This window comes from Schistocerca americana, chromosome 5 (genome assembly GCF_021461395.2).
Source record: "Schistocerca americana isolate TAMUIC-IGC-003095 chromosome 5, iqSchAmer2.1, whole genome shotgun sequence".
NCBI lineage: Eukaryota > Metazoa > Arthropoda > Insecta > Orthoptera > Acrididae > Schistocerca > Schistocerca americana.
The window spans coordinates 668,907,477-668,930,835 of record NC_060123.1 but is presented as its reverse complement, the minus strand read 5'-3'; the positions used below and the strand labels follow the sequence as shown (position 1 = coordinate 668,930,835).

At 39.3% G+C, this 23,359-nt stretch overlaps 1 protein-coding gene across 1 annotated transcript in view; it reads right to left on the bottom strand.

Annotated features, from left to right (window-relative positions):
• The window catches only part of LOC124615895 (CCR4-NOT transcription complex subunit 10-B), a 152,304-nt gene that overhangs the window by 15,095 nt on the left and 113,850 nt on the right, over positions 1–23,359 (bottom strand). The window contains exons 11-12 of the mRNA XM_047144069.1: positions 17,957–18,066; positions 17,802–17,880 (exon numbers count right to left, since the gene is read on the bottom strand). Coding sequence (XP_047000025.1) covers positions 17,802–17,880; positions 17,957–18,066 — 189 coding nt within the window. The remainder of the gene's footprint in view (positions 1–17,801; positions 17,881–17,956; positions 18,067–23,359) is intronic.

The window sequence follows — 23,359 nt, the reverse complement described above, 5'->3', positions numbered from 1 at the left end:
CACTCTAGTGACTGTTCTACATGTCACAGATAACTGAAACTCTAATCATATACATATCCACCAAAGATGTACACATGTACGAGGTGTGATTGGAAAGTTTTAAGAATGGGCTTGTAATTGTACAATGGTAGTACTTACATGCCACTGTGATGCATCTCCTTCAAAATAGTCCCCTTCTGACTGAACACACTGACTGCAACGGTGTTTCCACTTTTGGAAACATCCCGGAAATTTTATTACTGAAGTGTGTAAAGGATGCTCTCTGTATTTGCTGGATGTCTTCAATCAAGTCCAATCGCTTCCCTTTCAGTGAAAATTTCAGTTTAGGAAACAGGTAGAAGTTCGCAGGGGGCAAATCAGGAGAATATGGCAGTTGTAGAAACCAGGAATTTTGAATTTGGTCAAAAATTCAACGATGGAGAAGGCACGATGATCCAGAGCATTGTCATGGTGTAGCACCCAACCCCTGTCTTTCCACAATGCAGGCCTTTTCGTCCGCACCTTTTTGTGCAAATACTCAAGGACACATTCAAAGTATTCCTGGTTAATTGTCTGTCCTCTAGGGGTAAATTCATGATGCACAATACTGGTAGAAATGAAAAATATCACCAACACAGTCTTCACCTTCGACCGACTTTGCTGTGCTTTTTCAGTCGTGGTGAACCTGGAGCCCTCCACTGCGAAGACTACACTTTGGTTTCAGGATCATATCCATATACCCATGAATTGTTACCTGTAATTACCCTATTTAACAAATCTGGGTTATTTTTAGTCTGATTAATCAGTTCTTGGCACACTTCAAGTAGGTATTGTCTCTGCTCACTTGACAACAGTCTTGGAATGAATTATGCGGACACTCAATGCATGTTCAGATCTTCGGTTAAAATTGACTGAACGGTATAGAAACTTAAATTAAGTTCATCAGCAATCTCCCTAATTGTAAGTCTACAATCAGAGCACTAAGTCGTGAACTTTCTCAACATTTTCATTCGTTTTGGAGGTGGAAGGACGGCTGGACCGCAGTTCATCTTCAAATGATTCGGGGCCATTCTTAAATCTGTTGAACCACACAAAAACATTTGTCTGGCTCATACAATTATCTCCAAAAGCTGTTTTTAATAGCTCATAAGCCTCAGGAGCTGATTTCTCGGTTTAAAACAAAATTTCACACAAACTCGTTGCTCTGTTTTTACATCTATTTTCATGCAGACAGAATCTGGCAACAAGCACTAACAGACCAGCACTCAACCAGCTGCCACAACAAACTGAATAAAGGAAACACAGTTTCCTGTCACAGGGCGTTCAAGGACAAGGCAATGACTCACTCCCCACCCTCCGTGTACCTGCCTGCCAAACCAGTAACCAGTAGCAGATCCATTCTTAAAACTCTCCAGTCACACCTCATACAAAGTTCCATTGACACCTGACTATGATATCCCTTTTTTTTGTCATGCATTTTATTAAAGGTCAGTCTGGTAACTCCTTTGAAGGTGGTTCAAAGACTGTATGTACTCACAAAACTCTATATGAAGGGCATATTTCAGCACAGATGTACTCCATAAAAGTTATGATACAGAAACTGGATATTTTATGTGACACACATGGAGGACACTTGTGCATCTTTTTACAGAAACTGGGAATTTTTATCAGAAGAAAGCATAGTCTGGACTTGGTATTAAATGAGCAAGTTTAGATCCACACCTTCTTCAAAATATCTGGAAAATTATTAATGTGACATGGTTTGTTTGCACTTAATAGACCTCACTTTTACTGAAATGTCACAGTTCAACAAAGTTACATAAAATAGGACTTCATCCACCCCCGGTAGCTGAGTGCTCAGCACGACAGAATGTCAATCCTAAAGGGCCGTGTTCAGTTCCCGGCTGGGTCGGAGATTTTCTCCGCTCAGGGACTGGGTGTTGCGTTGTCCTAATCATCATCCTTCGAAAGACTTGCACCTGGTAAATGGTCTACCCGTTGGGAGGCCCTTGTCACATGACATTTTGTTATAGGATTTCATATATATATTCCACCTTAATATAGAATATGTACAGTTTCTCGATTCATTGTATTCAATCAGCCATGGTTGACAATAATTGATTTGTCAACAAGAGATAAGATGTTGCCACGAAATGTGCAGCTCAGTGATCATGCCAGACTCATAAAGAAACAAATATAATTTGTTATGTTAAGAAATAGTGCTCACCTATGTGTTTAAAAAAAATATATTGCTTGTATCCTTTTCACAGTTACTATGCATGAATTACATTAGTGGCTCAAGCTAGTGCTGTGTCTAATATATCAACATCTTTACTCACTGTAATGCACTAATCCACACAATTTTCATTTACACTCTGTTCCTTCTGTCTGTGTGTGTGTGTGTGTGTGTGTGTGTGTGTGTGTGTGTGTGTGTGTGTGTGTCTGTGTGTGTGTGTGTGTGTGGGTGGGTGTGTGTGTGTGTGTAAAGCACTCCCTGTTTTATGAGAGCACTGTTCATATGGCAGATACTGCAAAGTCATTGTTTAAATAAGTGTCATTGTCATTGATTCAAGAGAATTTGACAAGAGAAATATGTTGAAGTACAACATTTTCAAGGCAACTGAGTGTAAGAGTACAATCACTAACAAGCCAGTTGTATTAGTTTCACAAAAATATATTATAAAAATACGCTTGTATACTATGCAGATGACCACTGCATGTAACTGAATTCTCGGCTTGGACACGGGTCAAGTGCCAAAAGTTTAGATACTAATACATCAATGAGAATAATCAATGTTTGAAAATAAAACTAAACAATGGAAAATCCAGGATGGAATGTAACAATATAATGAGAAGGAAATTTTCTACTTTCCGGGATGTTTCCAAAAGTGGAAACACCATTGCAGTAAGTGTGTTCAGTCAGAAGGGGACTATTTTGAAGGAGATGCATCACAGTGGCATGTAAGTACTACCATTGTACAATTGCAAGCCCATTCTTAAAACTTTCCAATTACACCTCGTACATGTGTACATCTTTGGTGGATATGTACATGATTAGAGTTTCAGTTATCTGCGACACGTAGAACAGTCACTAGAGTGTGTTATTGTTGTTCATGTTTACTGTTTTTACCAGGGCTGGCAGGGTATAGATGTATGAACAGTGTCATATGTTGAACGATCACTTTGAAGGACATGGAGATGCCACATACTTATGTGAAATGGTATTATCAGCAACTGATAGAATTTGAAAGAGGCCTCATTGTTGGTCTCCATTTGGCTGGCTGGTTGAATCACACAGTATCCAGATTTGTGGGACATTTGGATTTGACAGTGGCATGATTTTGGACTGAGTGGGAACATCAGGGTAGCCATACTCATTGGTCAGGTTCTGGCCGAGCACATCTGATCACCACATTGCTAGTTGACAGCATATGATCACCATTTTATGCACCAAGCACATAATAACCACTTCACATCTGTACCTGCCATCAGAGAACAAGTAAAGGACCTCCTACAACATACTGTGTGATCTTGCTCCATTGCCTGACTAGGGAATTACGGTCCTGTGGGTAAGCTGCCATTAACACCACAGCCAAAATGGCTGCCTCTGAAATGGGGCTGTGACTGAGAAGCATGGATTGGTGATTAACGGCATCACATTTTTTGTCAGGGCTGGCTCTCCCAAGGCTATCAGTAATTCTAATGGAATGTTGTCTACTCCCAGGGCCTTGTTTCGATTTAGGTCTTTTAGTGCTCTGTCAAACCCTTCATGCAGTATCGTATCTCCCATTTCATCTTCTTCTACTTTCTCTTCCATTTCCATAATACTGTCCTCAAGAACATCGCCCTTGTTATAGACCCTCTATATACTCCTTCCACCTTTCTGCTTTCCCTTCTTTGCTTTGAACTGGCTTTTCATCTGGGCTCTTGATATTCATGTAAGTGATTCCTTTTTCTCCAAAGATCTCTTTAATTTTCCTGTAGGCAGTATCTATCTTACCCCTAGCGATACATGCTTCTATATCCTTACATTTGTCCTCCAGCCAACCCTGCTTAGCCACTCTGCACTTTCTGTCGATCTCATTTTTGAGACGTTTGTATTCATTTTTGCCTGCTTCATTCACTGCATTTTTGTATTTTCTTCTTTCATCAATTAAATTCAATATCTCTTCTGTTACCCAAGTATTTCTACTAGCCCTCGTCTTTTTACCTACCTGATCCTCTGCAGCTTTCACTATTTCATCTCTCAAAGCTACCTGTGCTTCTTCTACTGTATTTCTTTCCCCCATTCTTGTCAATCATTCCCCAATGCTCTCCCTGAAACTCTCTACAACCTCAGGTTCTTTCAGTTTATCCGGGTTGCATCTCCTGAAATTCCCACCTTTTCGCAGTTTCTTCAGTTTTATGTTTATAAGTATAAAGTTGATTAAGGTGAGCAGGAAGACATCACAAGTTTGGAATAAGGTGGCTGAGGTAATATCGAGCAGCAGACAGGCCGTTTGACCACATGCAGACTATTTACAGCAATACACCACCACTCTCACCTCAGCCCACTCTGCCAGCCTGGTTCAGAAGCAATTTCCCAGGCCATTACCTCCAATCCTGGTACTGCACATCTCTCAAAAAAACCACTTAGATGTACACCTCTTGTAACTCAGTACTGTCCTTGTCTTGAGTGTATTACTCAGCTATTTCAACAATGCTATGACTTCCTAAAATCATACCCTAAAATTAGGCCTATTCTGTTGGACATTCGGACATTTTGCCCACCACACCTAGAATAAGTTTTCATCACCCCCCCACCCCCCAATTCTCTGCAATATCCAAGCCAGACCCTAGGCTCCTTTTGCCCTCCCCAACGGCTCCAATCCCTGCACCGTCACCACTTGTGTGATGCACCATTCTGCCATCATCTACACCAATCCTGTAACTGGCAAAGCACATACTATCAAAGAGATGGCCACCTATGAAATGACACACATTGTGAACCAGTTGTTATGTAAACACCGTTCGGCTTTCTATATTGGTATGACTACCATCTACTTATTGAACAATCATTTAGGATGACTGGGCAAATACTGGCAACACACAATGTCTGTTATGCACCATGCTTTACAACATGGTAGTTGCAACCTTGATGCCATTAAAACATGTTTTAGTCTCTCGCCAACTGCTTGGCCTAATTTATGTTAATTTCTATGGTCTCAGCATTTCTCTTCAGTAACTATTCCAATTCTTTATGCCCCTTTCATCTTTCTATGCCTTTTATTTTCTGACCTGTTCTTCCACGCCCCACCTGTCTGCCATTATAATGCACTTATCTTTTGTGGTGTAACATTGGATTTTTTGGAATACCACGGTCCACTTTTATCATTTTAGGTCAATGAAAGATGTTCATGAGAACTGAAAAAAAAAAACTTTAGGCACTTGTTACATGTAGAATGTCCCACTGTGGGTGCACTTGTTTTATGTATGAACAGATGAAGCATACATCACATCAGCTTTGGACATTGGCAAGGTGCGATGGTAAATAAACCTCTCCAACTGTTGTGGTGGAGCACTTGTTCTTTGGGAATTGTGGCTTGGCAGGTGAGGAGTTGTTATAAGAACTGTCATTGATTTGACTGCTAATGTCACAAATGTTTATGTTATTTAGTCAATTCAACAGACTGGAGCTCTCTTCCAGCATCTGTACATTGCAACGAGGTGAAGAAGCCCAACAGTATGGATCCAAGGCACTGCATACCAGAACCAGAAAGCAATTAACTTTAAGAATGATGACCGGAAATTATTTATGAATTAAAGTTGACATACGAGTATAAGAATGACAAATCATATATGAAGTGTAATCGCAGTCCAAAAACCTGCCAAGTAACACTTCATTTTAGCTCCCTATTGGAGGATGTGAATTAGTGATTTAAAAAGGACAGCATTTGTGGTTTTTTCAAGAATTCTGAAGAAAATAATAAAAGAAGATAGATGTTGCCCAGAGCAACCCATGTCAATAACTGAGAAGGTATACACAGGTACATGCAGTAGTGTTGCCTGAATTGATTTGATTAATCAAGAAGAAATAAGATTATTTTTTGATAAAACTGAAGAAATATTCAATGTGTAACAATTATTCAGAAAGAGATTTAAGCTTTGAATGCAGTGTGTTTCAAGGACATTTGACGATTATGGGAGATACTAAAATATACATTGATTTTAAACTTGATTGTAGTAAACATATGAATATGGATGCATGTATGAAAGGAATGTTAAATTATGAATACATGTTATGTAAGTTAATATAATAGAGGGAAACATTCCACGTGGGAAAAATATATCTAAAAACAAAGATGATGTGACTTACCGAACGAAAGCGCTGGCAGGTCGATAGACACACAAACAAACACAAACATACACACAAAATTCTAGCTTTCGCAACAAACGGTTGCTTCGTCAGGAAAGAGGGAAGGAGAGGGAAAGACGAAAGGAAGTGGGTTTTAACGGAGAGGGTAAGGAGTCATTCCAATCCCGGGAGCGGAAAGACTTACCTTAGGGGGAAAAAAGGACGGGTATACACTCGCACACACACACATATCCATCCACACATCCAGACATATGTCTGCTTGTGTCTGTATATGTGTGGATGGATATGTGTGTGTGTGCGAGTGTATACCTGTCCTTTTTTCCCCCTAAGGTAAGTCTTTCCGCTCCCGGGATTGGAATGACTCCTTACCCTCTCCCTTAAAACCCACTTCCTTTTGTCTTTCCCTCTCCTTCTCTCTTTCCTGACGAAGCAACCGTTTGTTGCGAAAGCTAGAATTTTGTGTGTATGTTTGTGTTTGTTTGTGTGTCTATCGACCTGCCAGCGCTTTCGTTCGGTAAGTCACATCATCTTTGTTTTTAGATATGTTATGTAAGTTAGGTTGTCACCTTTTACTGTGTGTTGAAACAGCAGATACAATTTATGTCTTTACTTCCATCCGATGGATTAATCAGTACATGTATTATTAGCAAATACCATGCACAATAAGGATGATATTTGCTAATAATGTGTGTACTGATTAATCCATCAGGCGGAAGTAAGAACATAATTTTGTATATGTTCTCTCATTGTGGAAGAAGGTTGTAGTAATTAATCTAGAGGACATCATTGATCATTAGTGATGCGATGTATCTCACATGATTTGGCACAAGTCAGTATGAATTTTATATATTTACTAAGAGTGTACAATTATTTTTAGTTGTGTATGTCTCTTTAGTACCTTACTGATTAATTTTACTACTTACCTGAGGGTCTACAGCTTTGTTACTTATTTGTTTAATGCCTGGTTCAATCTAAAGGAGGGTTTTTTAAACTAAGTGATGAATAAAGTAAGCAGTGCTTTCAGTTTTTAAGAGCCAACTGTTAGATTAAGCATATTAAAGACAATTTCTGGAGCTGTGAGCATAATGCATGAGCACTGTGTAATCTTTAGAGTGTATTGATTACAATGTAATATCACAATTTAAATTAGGAAACAAGCAAATTTTTCAATTCTATAGGCACTCTTCAAGGCACTGGGCATACTTCATCCAAGAACAGTATACTCAGTAGATATGAACACTGGTCAAGAGAAGGGGTTACACAACATTAATATGTTAAATAAATTTAAGCCCTCACGAGAATCTGCCACCTTTGCAGATTAGGTGGACTGATGACTACCTGGTTCAGAATTAGCTGCTTCAAAATTCATATTTCATTGTCCCTGGAGCAGTTTCTTCTACTCTTACTATCTTGTGACCTTTAAATTGAATACAAGGTGAGCACAAAGTCTTGCTCTGATTATAAAAATTTATAACAGAATAACCGTTTGACATAATAAGTTACATTTGATGCCATTATATATGTTACGTTACTAGTTTTTTTGAAAGACCACTCACGTTAGTAAATCTCACTGAGTGCTCCCTTGGTAGCTCAGAGAATGTCGAGGTGGTATTCCAGTTCCTGCCAGGTGTTTTGTAACATGTGTTCTGTCACAGTACCCCCAGCAGCTTGCATCCTAGCCTTCAGTTCATTGACATCAGTAACTGGTGTGATGAAGACTCTGTGCTTCATATAGCCCCAGAAAAATGCCCTGGGCTTTGACAGTGCGTGATTTCCTGGATCAAACATTTCCGGATTGGTGGATTGGAAGGAATGGTCCAAAACCCTGGCCACCCCACTCTCCAGACATTACGCCCCTTGACTTTTTTTTCTGGGGCTATATTAAGGACAGAGTCCTTGTCACACCAGTTGCTGATGTCGACAAACTGAAGGCTAGGATACAAGCTGCTGTGGGTACTGTGACAGAATATATGTTACGAAACAGCTAGTGTGAACTGGAATACCGCCTCGACATTCTCTGAGTTACCAAGGGAGCACACGTTGAAGTTTACTAACGTAAGTGGTCTTGAAAAAAGAAAAAACTAGTAACACTAACCTGTGTAATGGCATCAAATGTAAATTATTATGTCAAACAGTTATGCTGTAATAAATTGTTATAATCAGGGCAAGACTTTGTGCTCCCCCTGTATATTTTCCACTATCATACCATACATTTAGTCCAAGAATGACATAGAAATGGTCACTGTCCTATTACAAAGAGACACACAATAGTACCCTCATAGATATAATAAATGTATATGATAATATGAAAAACATTATAGTTGTGACATATGACAATGCAGAATTGGCATATACGTGCCACATAATCTATATGAGGGTACGTAGAATTTCTTTTTTTTCCTATACTACGACGTATTATGGCCAGGTTTGTATGACTTTTGTATGGGAGATTACATACCACAGGCCAGTAGCAGCTTGTGTAGGTAGTGACAATAAACTGACCTGCTTATAATGATGACTGTTCAATGAATAATGAATGTGTTGTTACTCCATACTATCATGAATACAATAGGGGTATTTTAGAATCAGTTTTTGGGTCCTGTATGGGTGAAGCTGAGACAAGTTAGTTCTGTAGGATATGCCAACCACATTTCATCCTCCAGCGTCTCAGTGAAAAAGCCATTAGGAAGAGATCTTGGGGTGGAAGGTGCTATGGGATTTTGTCTACTACATATACACATACATTTATACTCTGCAAACTACTGTGAAGTGCATCACAAAGGGTGCATCCCATTCTGTTATTTGGATTTCTGCCAGATCCACTCACATACTGAGTGTGGGAAGAATTATTGTTTGAATACCTTTTGAGTGTGCTTCAATTGATCAAATCTTCTCCTCTTGCTCCCTATGTGAACAATAAGGATGAGGTTGTAATGTATCCCTACAGTCGTCATTTAAAGCAGATCTTGAAATTTTGTTAGTAGATGTTCTTGAGATAGTTTACGTCTGTCTTCAAGAATCTGCCAGTACTGCTTTTTCAGCACTCTCGGACAGGTGAAACGTACCTGAGGCCATTCATGCTGTGCTTCTCTGTACATGTTCAATATCATCTGTTAGTACTATTTGGTATGGGTCCCACACACTCGAGCAGCATTCTCGAATGGGTCGTACGAGTGATTTGTAAGCAATCTTCTCTGCAGACCAATTGCACTTCTCCAGTATTCTACCAATAAAGTGAAGTCTATCACCTGCTGTACCCACAACTGAAACTACGCAATCATTCCATTAGCATCCCTACAAAGTGTTACACACAGATATTTTATGAGTTGGCCTATTCCAAATGTGACACAATGATATTACAGTCTTAGAATACTATATTTATATTTTTTCATTTTGTGAAGGGCATAATTTCACATTTCTGAGTATTTAAAGCAAGATGGCAATTTTTGCACCACTTTGAAATCTGATCAAGACTACTTTCGGACAGTAATCCATTACAGATAACTGCATCATCTGCAAAAACCCACAGGTCACACTTAATAATGTCCACAAAGTCATTAATATACAACATGAGCAGCAAGGGTCCCAACACACTTTCCTGAGGCACATCCTAAGTTACTTCTACATCTGACAATAACTCTCCATCCAAAATAACATGCTGTGTTGTTCATACCAAAAAGTCCTCTATCCAGCCACAAATTTCACTTGATACCCTATATGATTGAACTTTCGAGAATAAATACTGATGTGGCTCTGAATCAAATGCTTTTTGGAAATTAACGAATAATGTATCTATCTAATGTCATGATCCAAATCTTTCAGTATGTCATGTGAGAAAAGTGTGAGTTGGGTATTGCATGATCAATATTTTGGCTACCCATGCTGGTTGGTATGGAGCAGGCCATTCTGTTCAAGACATCTCATTATGTTTGGCCTCAGAGTAAGTTCTAATATCCTACAACAAATGGATGTCAAGGATATTGGACAGTAGTTTTGTGAATCACTTCTACTACCCTTCTTGTTAATGGGTGTAACCTGTGCTTTCTTCCAACTACTGGGACAGTTTTCTGTTCGAGGGATCTATGATAGATTACAGATAGAAAAGGGGCTAACTTGGTCACAAATTCCATACGCATTCTGATAAGGAATCCATTGGACCCTGGAACTTTGTCCAATTTTAACAATTTCAGCTGTTCCTCAGTACCACTGACACTAACACTTATTTCAGTCATCTTTTCAGTGGTACAAGGATTAAATTGGGGCAGTTCTCCTAGGTTTTCCTTTTTAATGGAACATTTGAAAATGGAGTTAAGCATTTCAGCTTTCGCTCTGCTACCAACAATTTCAGTTAATGTCTCATTCATGAGTGACTGAACATTAACTTTGGTGCCACTAACAGCCTTTACATACAACCTCAATTTCTCTGGGTTTCACGGAAGATCATTTGACACTATTCTGCTACGGTAATCACAGAAAGCTTCATGCATTGTTCTTTTGACAGACAAATGTGTTTCATTATCTCTCTATCTGCAGCCCTATAATTTGTTTTACACCCATTACGCAACAGTCTCTACTTATTTAGAGGTTTCTTTATAGTGACTGTATATCACGGAGGGCGCTCTGATTATGAACTATACAATTGGGTACATATCCAGTAGCCATTCTTTTAAACTTGTGACATAATTCCTCTACATGCTCCTGTCCTGTGCTGAAAATTTCAAGTTCCTCACTGAATTATGACACTGCTGCTTTTTTATATAGTTTGCTGAACACATATTTCTTTCTACTTGTTTCAGTTGTCCTTTGTACGACGGTCACATAGAAAGTAATGTGCCACATTTTTTCTTCAACTTTTTATGAACATAATGAGAATTACACAAATGAAAGAATGGTGTTTTATCTACACATCCTATTTTTCCACGTAATCTCCATCCCATTCTACGCCCTTCCTCCAGTACGAAACAAGCGCATGTATGCCCTGTTGGTACCAATCCTTGTCCTGGTGGTGGAGCCAGTGCTTCACTGTGTGAATTACCTCCTCATATTCCTCAAAATGTCTTTAAGGCCTGTAGAGTGGATGGGGTAATACTGTCCAACCCTGTTTCCCGATTTATTCAGCAGTCCTCAGACTTGGGTGGGGCTGAGCATTATAGTGTTGCAGCAAAACAGCTAGTGGGTTGCTGTGGCATTGTAATCATTGTTGCCAAAACGGTGCCATGCTCACTGATACCAGTTTTCATGCAGACATCCTCAAAGAGGTCAGGTCTATTTGTTGCCTTAGATCTAATATATTTCCATCATGAGTGGGGTTCCGAACCATCTGTTCTAGGTAGTTTTCAAAGAAGAAATTTAGTAATGTTTCACAGGATGTGTTGTCACACCCACCACTAACAAAACTTTAATTTTCTCAGTTAACTGCTGGGTGATTTAAGCCTCCACTATTGGCTGCTGTATGATTGTGGAACTGATATACCAGTGAGCTGCGGTTTTCTCTGAAGTTTTTGGGCATGAGAAGGTGGATCTGGTGGGCGATAGATGGATCCAATTACCATTTTATGCTGATACTTGATAGTGAGTTTTGTCCAAACAATCTCACATGCAGCTCTAATTTCTATTTCAGTCTACTGTTACAAATAGACCATCTCCATTTCCCATATGCCTATCCTTTTGATATAAACTTAAATTTTCTCCAAAAATTTTACTGCTATCAATTTCAAGTTTCAACCAGATTTCTGTACCAAGTATTATCTGGCACTTTGTTGTGAATGCTTCAGCAGTTAACCATTAGGCTTTTAATAATTACACATGTGGAAGTAATTTCTTTCAATATTACACTGATCCTTCTGTGTTTTCTATGACTGTTGTTATCAGGATTAGATGGAGAGTTGCCTATCTAAAAAACACTTGTGTGGACCCTGCACACAGTCAGCTACCTGGGTAGCAGCCTCTGATGTGTAGTGCACACCTGACCCACCTAGGGGGATCCTACAGTTCTCAATCCCTAGACACAAATCCCGAAACTCACAGCCTAGCTTGGCACAGAACCCCTTGGTTCAATCCTCCCACTTGACTCAGAACCAGGAAGCCACAATCAGTTCTGGGGACAATGCTGCTAATAGTTAGCTTTGTTGAAACTTTGTGCACAAGGCTGCTCTGCTCAACCCTGTCTGCCAGTTGCTGAAATGATCCGAGTATGACCTTGGAGCTGTTCCCTCAACAGCTGTCAGAATAGCCTCTTCAACAAGCTGAATGAGGCCTCCAGGCACACACACTGAGTGCACTTGGTATTAATTCCTGCCCCTTTGTGGGGCTCTGTCTTCTTTCTTTCTCCAGTCTTGGCAAACACATTCTAAATTTTCATTTTTCTTTCTTCTCCAATTTACCATCCCTCTTTCCACAGTCATACATTTCTATCACTGAAATCCTTCTTTTCTACATGCGGTGGCACCACAAGCAACAAAATAGCAGCTTCTAAGTTGATGCACTCGGCAAGTAAGAAGTACTACAAGTCAAGTTTTAGTTATCGAATATTCAATTATTGGCCGGTTTTGGTGCCTTGCAGTTGACCTACGAGATTTTGCATGAGGTGAGGTCTGGCAGCCACATTACACGAGAAAATGCGAAAAGTGTTAATATGTAGTAAAAACCTAAGAAAACCGCCCGTTTTTTTGATTTGCTTTTGTAATGACGTAATGCCAGATCGTCACATTGGTCGCTTCTCTTACATTTCTATCACTCAAATACTTCTTTTCTACAGGCAACATTGTGGTAATTACAACTTACTAATGTAGGATAGCACAGGGCATTAACACACATGCGATGACAAAACGCACATACGGTTAACTAAGAATGATGATATATTTGATAGTAATATATATGTTAATCACATCATAAAAACAGGGGAAAGCACAGGAATGGAAACCATTCCCTAAGTGAAGGTTGGTGTGATAGACTAAAATATGAACAAAAGTTAAGTAGCAGTCCAGAGAGAAACCTGTCTGAAAGCCATATTTCAACATGTAATAATATCTGGAGGAAGGACACTAATGAACTGGCTAACAGATGAGGAGCAGAATTAATATAGGAGACTCAATTTAGGTGTGAAGAGAAAGGGTTAGTATATAAATGATTTGAATAAATGCAATAAAAAGGCTATAGTTATTAACAGAAATTGATAAAATATTAAGTATAGGTGTCTTATCACATAATCACCAATGAGAAGAGTAAATATAGTGCAAGAACAAACTTAGAGTTATTCTGAACACAATTTGAGAGGCTACCCTTTAATATATAGCAAGTACTTGCCTGAAAGGATGAAAAAGTAAGCTTGATACATTGGGTCCCAGATAGTCACATAAAATGTTTAGTGGAAGGTGGAGAACACATGCAGAAATGGTAATAATGAAGTAGGAAGAATAACATGTAAGAATGACTATTATTAGGTGATGTATTATGGGAAAGTTATGGTTTTGGAAGAAGCACAGGTACAAAGACTGCAGAAAAAGGAGTCAGGAAACACGTTTGGAATAAGTGGTCAGAGTCAATATGCTACAGAGAAACTTCATCATTGAAATGAGCGGAAGAAGAAGAAGAAGAAAAGGGGTGGGTGGGACCATGGAAGGCATGATCAAAATCTTGGTTAAGTGAATCCACAGAAGGAATGACCTGAACTGTAAGATGAATCTGTAGGAGGGTAAAGGAAAGGCAGACCCATGGAAGAGATGACCTACATCAATGTCAGGTGCATCCATACAAGGAATGATCTGTACTCTTTCTTTTATGTAGAAGGATGAGGAGTGGGACACTCACATCGAAGAGATAGAAAGGTTTTTACACAGTATCTGCCCATAGAATAAGGTGTAAGAACAGATCTTACAGGGATAGGAAGCAGTGTAGTAACAGTCACTTCATCAATGTGTTCTACAAAACAGTTAAATTGAAACAGACATACCTGGTCACTGGTGATTCTTTATATTCATATTTTCACACATGCTGACTTATCACAAATCTGAGTTTTGAAATTGTATAAAGGGTTGTTGTTTAAAAAGTCAGCATGTAATTCCTTGTAATAAACATGAAACTAACCATTTTTCTACCTCAGTAACTTTGAGAAACTTATATACTTATGATTAATTATGTAAAATCACAAAAAGGACAGTTACATATGGTCTTTGTACATCCATAATTGAAATGGAGGACAATGGGGATGTCAGCTGGTATAAATTTATATTAAAAATGAAGAAATTCCTCCAGCTGTATTTAAGGTGTAAATTTTATTTTGGCATCTAGTTTCAATGTTGTAACAATGTCATCTTCAGGCCCATACACTTGTTGATGTCAACTGCATGCAGCTGATACTAGAAGTCAGTTGTGAGATATGGACGTGCTCTGTGTGGAAGGTGGTTAGTAACTCAACTAACCACCTTCCACACAGAGCATGTCCATACCTCATCACTGACTTCTAGTATCAGCCACACGCAGCTGACATCAACAAGTATGTAGGCCTGAAGATGATGATGTAACAATGTTGAAACTAGTTGCCAAAATAAAATAGACACCTTAAATACAGCTGGAGGAATTTCTTCATTTTTAATATAAATTTACATATGAGTACATACGATATAGTCTGGATAAGCAATCCCCATTATTTGTCATATTCTTTTCTACAAAAAGTGAAACAATGTACATGGAAAATATCATGCAAAGAGAGTAACAAATGGCAAACAAAAAAATCTTATATTTTGGATGAAGTGTGTTGCTTATTGCTCAAACCTTTGTCTAAGCAAGTTGAATTAGCTGATGGAGATTGATTCTGAAATAATAAAAAATGTATTTTGTCTTAAGGGACTTTAAGTGCTGAAAATAATATGGACAATTAAATAAAAGAGAAACCTAGTCATTTAAAGACTAAGTTTTTATTAATGTTTTGTGATTATGCAATTAGCTAAGTAAGCTGAGTTATATGACCCCTTTCGCATAAATGGAGGTATCTGTAGTGTAACATGGGATTCTTTGGAATAACATGTTCCACTTTTATCCTCTTAGACTCATGAAAGATGTTCATAAGAACTGAAAATGTGGTTTAGGTAGTTCTTAAGCATACAACAGCCCCCTGTGCATGCTCTTGTTTTATTTACATGCAGTCCTGTCAGCTCTGGACATCAGCAAGGCATGACAGGAAATAAACCTCTCCACCTGCTCTGGCAGAGCACTTATTCTTTGTGCATTACGACTTGGTGCTACCTAGGAGGCCAAGGAGCTAAGGGGTATGGACAACAACGTAAAGGAAGAAAAAACAACTGAAGAATCATCACAAGAACCGTCACTGATTTGAGTGCAAACGTCAAATAAATACACTTATATATTGAAATCTATCATGAGCTACGAAGTAAGATAAATCTGTTCATCCATTACTGCAGCTGAAGCTGTACAAGAAAACATCACACATAAAATACAGAAGAGTTGATAGAAAACGGTTTACATCATTTAGTAGTATGGACAGATTAGAACTCTCTTCCAGCACCCACACATTGCAGAAAGGTGAAAAAGTCCAACGGCATGGCTCTATGGAGCTGCATAGCAGGCTCATAAAAGTAATTAACTTTGACACCAGTGACCAGAAATCATTTAAAAAGTAAAATTGATGTACACACATCAGAGTGATAAACTGTACATGGAATGTAACCATAATCCAAAAACCAACCATGTAACACTTCACTTTTCATTGACTCTTGCATGATGTTTTTTTTCAAAAATCTCCATCTTGCTTATTACCTTATTTTCAACCTTTAAGCTCTCAGGCTTTCGAAGCTCATACGGTGCAGGCAGCAACAATCAGTCTTTCCTTCTCATACCATCTGGAAAGTCATCCCTGGCCCAGGATCCAGGCAGGCTTTCCAAAACCCTTCCCATTTCCTAAAACTCAGTAATCTTTTTCTTTCATCCCTGTTCCTTCCCTTTAAATACACTGACTTAGGAAATGTGCACATTTCCATATCCTTTACATGTATTTAGTCCCGTCACTGCTGAGTGAGCAGATTTTTTTATCTATGCAAAATTTAGATATTTGTTTTCCTCAATAGCAAAGGGAAACCTTATTGATACAGTGCTCCCATGCTCAGGTTAATGAGTCACAGTGTTGCTGTTTCTATTACTGAAACTGCAAATTTCCTCAGTCATCTCCTTGCTGCAACACTCCATGAAAACACAAAATTATTGTGTTCTTTGGTCCTAATCTTTGCCTCCACACTCTCCTCTACTACTCTCACCACTCAACTAAATTTCCTCTTTTATTTTAGATTATGACTTATTTTCACTGCCGGCCGTGGTGGTCTCGCGGTTCTAGGCGCGCAGTCCGGAACCCCGCGACTGCTACGGTCGTGGGTTCGAATCCTGCCTCGGGCATGGATGTGTGTGATATCCTTAGATTAGTTAGGTTTAAGTAGTTCTAAGTTCTAGGGGACTGATGACCACAGCTGTTAAGTTCCATAGTGCTCAGAGCCATTTGAACCATTTTATTTTCGCTATTTTTCCTATCTTACTTTCGAATATTGTACATTATTCTGGGCAGGACATATTTTATCTCATTGTACATACTTTGTATTTTTGTTTAGAAGCAGAAAGGATGGCTAGGTAGTTCTTACCATCAAGAGGCAAAATTTCAGTACTGTACAGAAATACATTTAAAACTGTGTGTGTGAGTGTGTGTGTGTGTGTGTGTGTGTGTGTGTGGAATGTCACTTCTTGAAAGTCACCACAGGCCAGCCACTCTCTCTCTTCTTGACTCTACAATTTTTGAAAATGAATTTTCCTTTTTATATAGTATGTCTTTTTATTATGATTGACTTTCTCCCTTCAAGCTCTTCATTGACGTCTAGAATTTAGAATACTGTATATTAATTTAACTTATCTTTCTCCTTAGGTTCTTCAAAAGGAAACGCATAGTTTCAAAAATTATTTTTCTCTGAGACTTTCAAAATACCTACCCATTTTATTTCATTTTTGTAAGTAAATCGTTTTTCACTATTTCATTTTTATTTCTCTAAGTCTCTGAACTTTATTTAGGTATTTTTTAAAACAATAATCACTGTCTCTTCTGCCAACTTCTCCCTCACCTCTCTGTGTTATGACTTCTCCAACTGCCCTTTCTTTAACACTAAAACATTACAAGTGCAAATATTGTCCATAATTTATTTTCTTGTTTTCTTTCAACCAAAAATTCTTGTGTAATCTATGAAATGTGGCCTGCCATTCCTTGTTGTTTCTATATTGTTTCCACATACATTCTACATCTTCCCCTTCAGGTGCTTTTTTTCTCTAGCTAAAGAGTAAGGAAAGTTTACTAATGGAAACTTTCTGACTACTCTGAACTGGCAACTGCACTACTGATGTTTACAATGTTTCTGATAACTTTAATGTAATTTGGGATACATGTTTAGCTTTTTAAACCTTTTGAAAACTCACTTACCTAATTGCAATTCTATGTAGAGTGCAAGCATTATAGCATGTATAGGAACATCACAAGATGGGCTCTTAGACATCCAGACCTAGAAAGACATTCATAATAACTGGAAAGTTATGTAATGCAAAGTAATTTGAAACTGTAAACTTATACGAATGTACCTGTTTTAGTGTTTCACCAGCTTTGTCCAGTTCTCCACGAATAGCAAAAGCAACTGCTAAATTATACTGTAGCACCACCCTAGCTGTTGGGACTGACGTTGGAAACCATTCTGCAAATAAACATTATGACTACACTATATGAAAAATTAAGAACACAAAGATCATCAGGTGATTATAGTTAAAATGCCATACACAATAGGATTCACACAAATAAAATCCAAGTAGGAGTAGAGAGAGAGAGAGAGAGAGAGAGAGAGAGAGAGAGGGGGGGGGGGGGGGGGGAATGGGCAACACCATTACCAGTGTTAACATCACTCACACACATTGAACTATTCTCGGGTATTAAGCTGGATGGCAGTCCTGATTGATGACTTATTGCTTGGTGCTTTCTTTATAACCCCTCCCACTTTCTGTCGGTCACATGTCACTGGCAAGGTGGTGGGGGCATAATGAATATCCTGTGCTAAACCAACAGGCAAAGAACCTCAAACAAACATAAACAGTAGTGCAGAGAAAACAGATTATGAACCTTATCTCTTCTTGTAAAGTGACTCAATTTTGAACTGATGCTGATGACAGCACCAATGGCAGATTTTATCAGCGAGGCGAAATGGGTTGCTTTCACTCCTTCATCGGAGACAGTGGAAAAAATATGGTGTAAAGCAGACTGTTCACTGGGCTGCTCCACTGAAGCAAAATATCTCCAAGGAGGAGAGGAAAGCATTTAAATGGCTCTGAGAAGATCCAGAGACAGTTATCCTTCTGGCGCCGACAGTGGTGGCCGAGTGGTTCTAGGCGCTTCAGTCTGGAACCGTGTGACCGCTATGGTCACAGGTTTGAGTCCTGTCTCGGGCATGGATATGTGTGATGTCATTAGGGTTAGTTAGGTTTAAGTAGTGCTTAAGTTTTAGGGGACTGATGACCTCAGCTTTTAAGTCCCACAGTGCTCAGAGCCATTTGAGCCATTTTTTATCCTTCCAGCAGACAAAGAAAATTCGAGTCCTTTTATTGCAAGGGTGGGTAACCGGCAGCCCATGGGCCAGATCTGGTTATTTGATTGGTTTCAGTCTAGCACGTGTAAGAAATTCATGTGACAGCAAGTGAAGGACTTTCGTTGCACTCCACCCAGTATGCATTTCTGGGTATTTCATTTCAGCCAATGCTCAGTACACTTCAGGTTTGTAGCTCATGATGCAGACCACTGAGAGTTTGCATTTCTCCCTTCAACTCCTATACAATACAGTTGATGTATGATAAATTCAACCAATTTCAAGTTTTAAACATTTTAAAATGAATAAAGAAAGGATGGCTTAATGTATTGACTGTTATAGTACCAGCACATGTCTATGTGATGAGTTATCAAAAGTATTTTTGGACAAATATTTACATGTACATGGTAATGGCTCAAGATGGTAAAAAATGTTATTGTATTCCACATCCATCATTTTAACTTAGCCACAGGCAGTGGCATGAGCAGTTACATAAACTACTCCACAGTACTTGGCTACAACACTTTTACACTGAGTTAGGGACACCACCACATTGCTGAGTGAGAGACGGCAACTTTCTGCCATAAACCCACCAATGGGAGGACTGGGTAGCTTCATGTGAAGAGGGTCAATGAAGTAGCTCTGGACGTGTCCGCCAGTCCTTTCTATTGAGGGCGAAATGCTCTTTCTGTACCATGTGTGGTTCACTCCATAGCCATAGCCAGTTTTCATGAACCAGGGTGTATATGCAGATAAGGAAAACAAATCCCGGATTTTTTCCAGATTTCCTGGTTAAAAAAACACTTTTTTCCACATGAAAATAAACTTCTTCCGAAGTGAAAAATACACTTTTTCCAAGATAGGTGACAGTATACTTTCCCTTGGAGCTGTAAAAATACCAATCCTTTGATTTTATACACCAGCGTGGAACTTCAGAGAACTAAAAAACTCGGCAAAAAAGGCTTTGGATAGATCTGTGATGTGAAGCAATATTTACGCCGCATATTTTTATATTACTATATGCTGTATATTTTTGTATTTTTATTATGGAACTATACATTCCAAACAACATTGAAATCAAGATTGAAATGAGCCTTTGCAAGCCAATCATAGTTCATGTCAAGTGATCTCACCAGCCAATGACAGCAGATATTCAGAGCATAGGACACATGACGTAGCCAGCCAATAGCAACATCATTGTTAAGTTGTGTGGACACACATATAGGAAAAGTTAATGGTTTAAATTAATGTACATAGTGTAGCAACATGAAAAGTTAAGCTTTCACATATAATACTGGTCTTTTTTGCATGTGTTACACTTTAAATGTGCCAGTAAAACCTTAAATAATGACATTGATGTCTGGTCTTCTGGGCTCGAAATTCTTCTAAGTGGCTAATCCTCAATGTATTAAGTTTTAAATGAGAGACAAACGTTCTGTGATTTAAGAAATTCACTGCACATTTGCACACGTAACATAATTCATCTCATGTAACAGGAAATTAAGTTTGAAACTACAGCTTTTCAAAGCACCATTCACAATATTTTCATGTGACCTGTTAAAAATAGCTTTGTTTCAGCAGTTGCTGGAGGGCATCAGAAAACAGGTGTTACTGGGGGTGGGCAGCTACGATGAAGTAAGACGCCCATATGTTTGTACATCTACAGTATTAGAAGATCTTACGTGACGTCATAAAAGAAATAGGATATTCCAAGAGCATCAGAATTTTGCAAACCATACTAAAATGCATAATTCAGCTTAAAATGCACATTCATATGTTCCAGATTCACAATGAAGTAGGCTCCAACATGATATTAAGCTTTTCAGTGTAGTTTTCAGGACGCAAATTTTCTTGCAGTATTAGTACTATATTGCTTCATGTTTGGTTCTTTATTATGACACAATGCCATACGTGCCAAAAGACGAAAATATGCACTTGAAATTTAGTGAACAGTTGAAACTAGTCAACAGTGTGGAATGAAATGTTTCTAATAAATTGACTTCCTCTAAAGAAAAGATCAATAAAAGCCACATTTATTTAGCAAACCGACAAAAATACCTCAATTGTTCTGCAAAGGTGACTGACTGCCTATGTGGAAATACAATAAAATCAGAAAACTGCAACTAATAACATATGTTAGCCTTCCATAATTATGTGAATTTAGTTTAATTCACTTGATCACTTGACAGCTCTCAACAACAGAAATCCATATTGTTTTCAATTGATGTGAGAAGGAAAGGAGGAAACAGCAAGATTACTAAATGTAAACACAGCTTATGTGGAGTCTATCCCCCCCCCCCCCTCTCCCCACAACAACCCAAACTGCTAAATGCATCTGCAAATCTGGCAGCTTGGGCACACCAGAAAATTTTTTCCAGGTAGCATCTGGCTGCTTGTTGCTACTGCTGATACATCCAACAGCCACACTTCAAGTAGCCAGAACTGGGAGAAGGTACCGCCTATACGCAACTCAACTGTGCATCTGTGTGAGCCCGTGGGCAATTGCTCAAACAAACTTAATGTTAACGGTTTTGATGTCACACTCATTTGCAGCTGTTTATTGTTATGAAGTATTCCATAGTTTCATCCTAAAACCTTTGCCACATTTTACTGCTTATCAATTGTTACCAGTTAAAACTAAAAAAATTTAAATGAAGACTAAAACAATGAAAAATTTCCAGAATTCTAAAAAATTCCCAGGTTTTTCCCTGTTTTCTCCTTGATGAAAATGTTCCCGGGTTTTTCCTAGTTGCCCGGGAGAGTGATGAACACTGTATCCCTTGGTGGTAGTTCTTGGAAATAAAGTCCATTTCCTCCCTGAACCCCGGCATTTCTCATTTTACCTGTAGGAAAAACACTCTGGATACCCACCTGATACCATCCTTGCACATATAAACTGGTATCCGAGAATGGGATCTTTCTCACCGTTTGATCTGAATTGATATTTTCTTGCCAATCCTATGTGCTGGCAAGCACAGCAAAGCCTAGCGATTTGCTGCCGTGGGCCCTCAATCATTCGCACCGTTTGTGGCAGATGCGTATTAGCACACGCACGACAATGTGTTAGGCCATGCCGGTCCAATCAAGCATGCGAGCGCACTATACGGCCATGCGCTGCTACATTGCGTCCCACACCTGGGCGACCCACCGGCAGTACAAGTCGCAGTGGACAGCGCTGCATCATGCACCACCACTGTGTGCTGTAATGGAGCAGCTGCCTCTTACCACAGCACCCAATGCTGCCCCTTTCTCTGCCTCCATCTTCACCCCCCCCCTCCCCCCAACACAGATGTCGCCACCACCTTTGTGCATCGATCACCTCCGTGTGATGTAAGTGTCACTGCAATGTATTCCGCTAGTTAACAGCTCCCTCGAACTTCTACTGAGGGATCTTTCCGTCGCCAGTCTCAGTCCCAGTTTTGTAAATGAGCCCGATTTACGTCCTCGTCAACTGGCAGAGAAGACAGAATCGGCTCACGATGTTGCAACTGCATCCCCAAATAAGCCTGTTTGCATTACTTTACTGCAACAGCAGGTAAGCACCCTGTCACTTGAAAAAGTAGAGCTACAGGAACGGCTTAAAGTGATAACTTGGGAATGTGAACTCAGGAATCTGAAACCAGAGCTTCCAAAAATGCGGCAACTGTGAGCAATTTGAGACCCCCTAAAGCTGAAACATAAAAATTAGTACCAGATATAGCCAGTACACATCCAGTTGTAATTTTTGTACCTTCTTTGCTGGAAAGCCAGGCGAAAATGTAACAACATTTTGCAAAACGTCAGGGACACGGGACATACATGCGCACGGCTAGACCATTTTTTGTTAAATGTCACCAAGCTGCAGCTTTTGGGCAATGCATGAACTTATGTTGAATCAGTAGACGTGTTGCAGGAAGCTCTCACTTTTGCATTCTTGGCAAAGGGCTTAGCAGAGCACTACTACAACAAGCGTGGGGTTAGCTATTACCGTGATCAGTTGTCCACCCTTACACAGAAAAGCGGGAAGGACTCTGAAGCATTTGCGGAAAGTATTAGTGCAGTATCTTGTTGCACATACACCCTCGGAAGGGATAATACACGTAATGAAGTGTTAATTGAAGAAGCTGAAGTGAGAGCAATTGATGTATTCATACACAGAATCAATCTACGTATAGGGAGCGAGGTGAAGGTAGCCTCCCCCACCTCCTTGCATGAAGCAGTCACACTTGCTCTATTATGCAAGGAAGTGGGAAGACTTTTATCCATCCTCGCGTGCGCGAGTGAAGAATGACATGTGATTATTTATGACATGAACTGCCAGGGATGTGGAAAGCCCAACCGTATACCCAATTGCCACTGGGATTTCTGTCGGACATGGACAGGATCATTGTCTGCAAAATAAGTGGCCAAGTTCCTCCAAGAGGAAAGTGCCTGC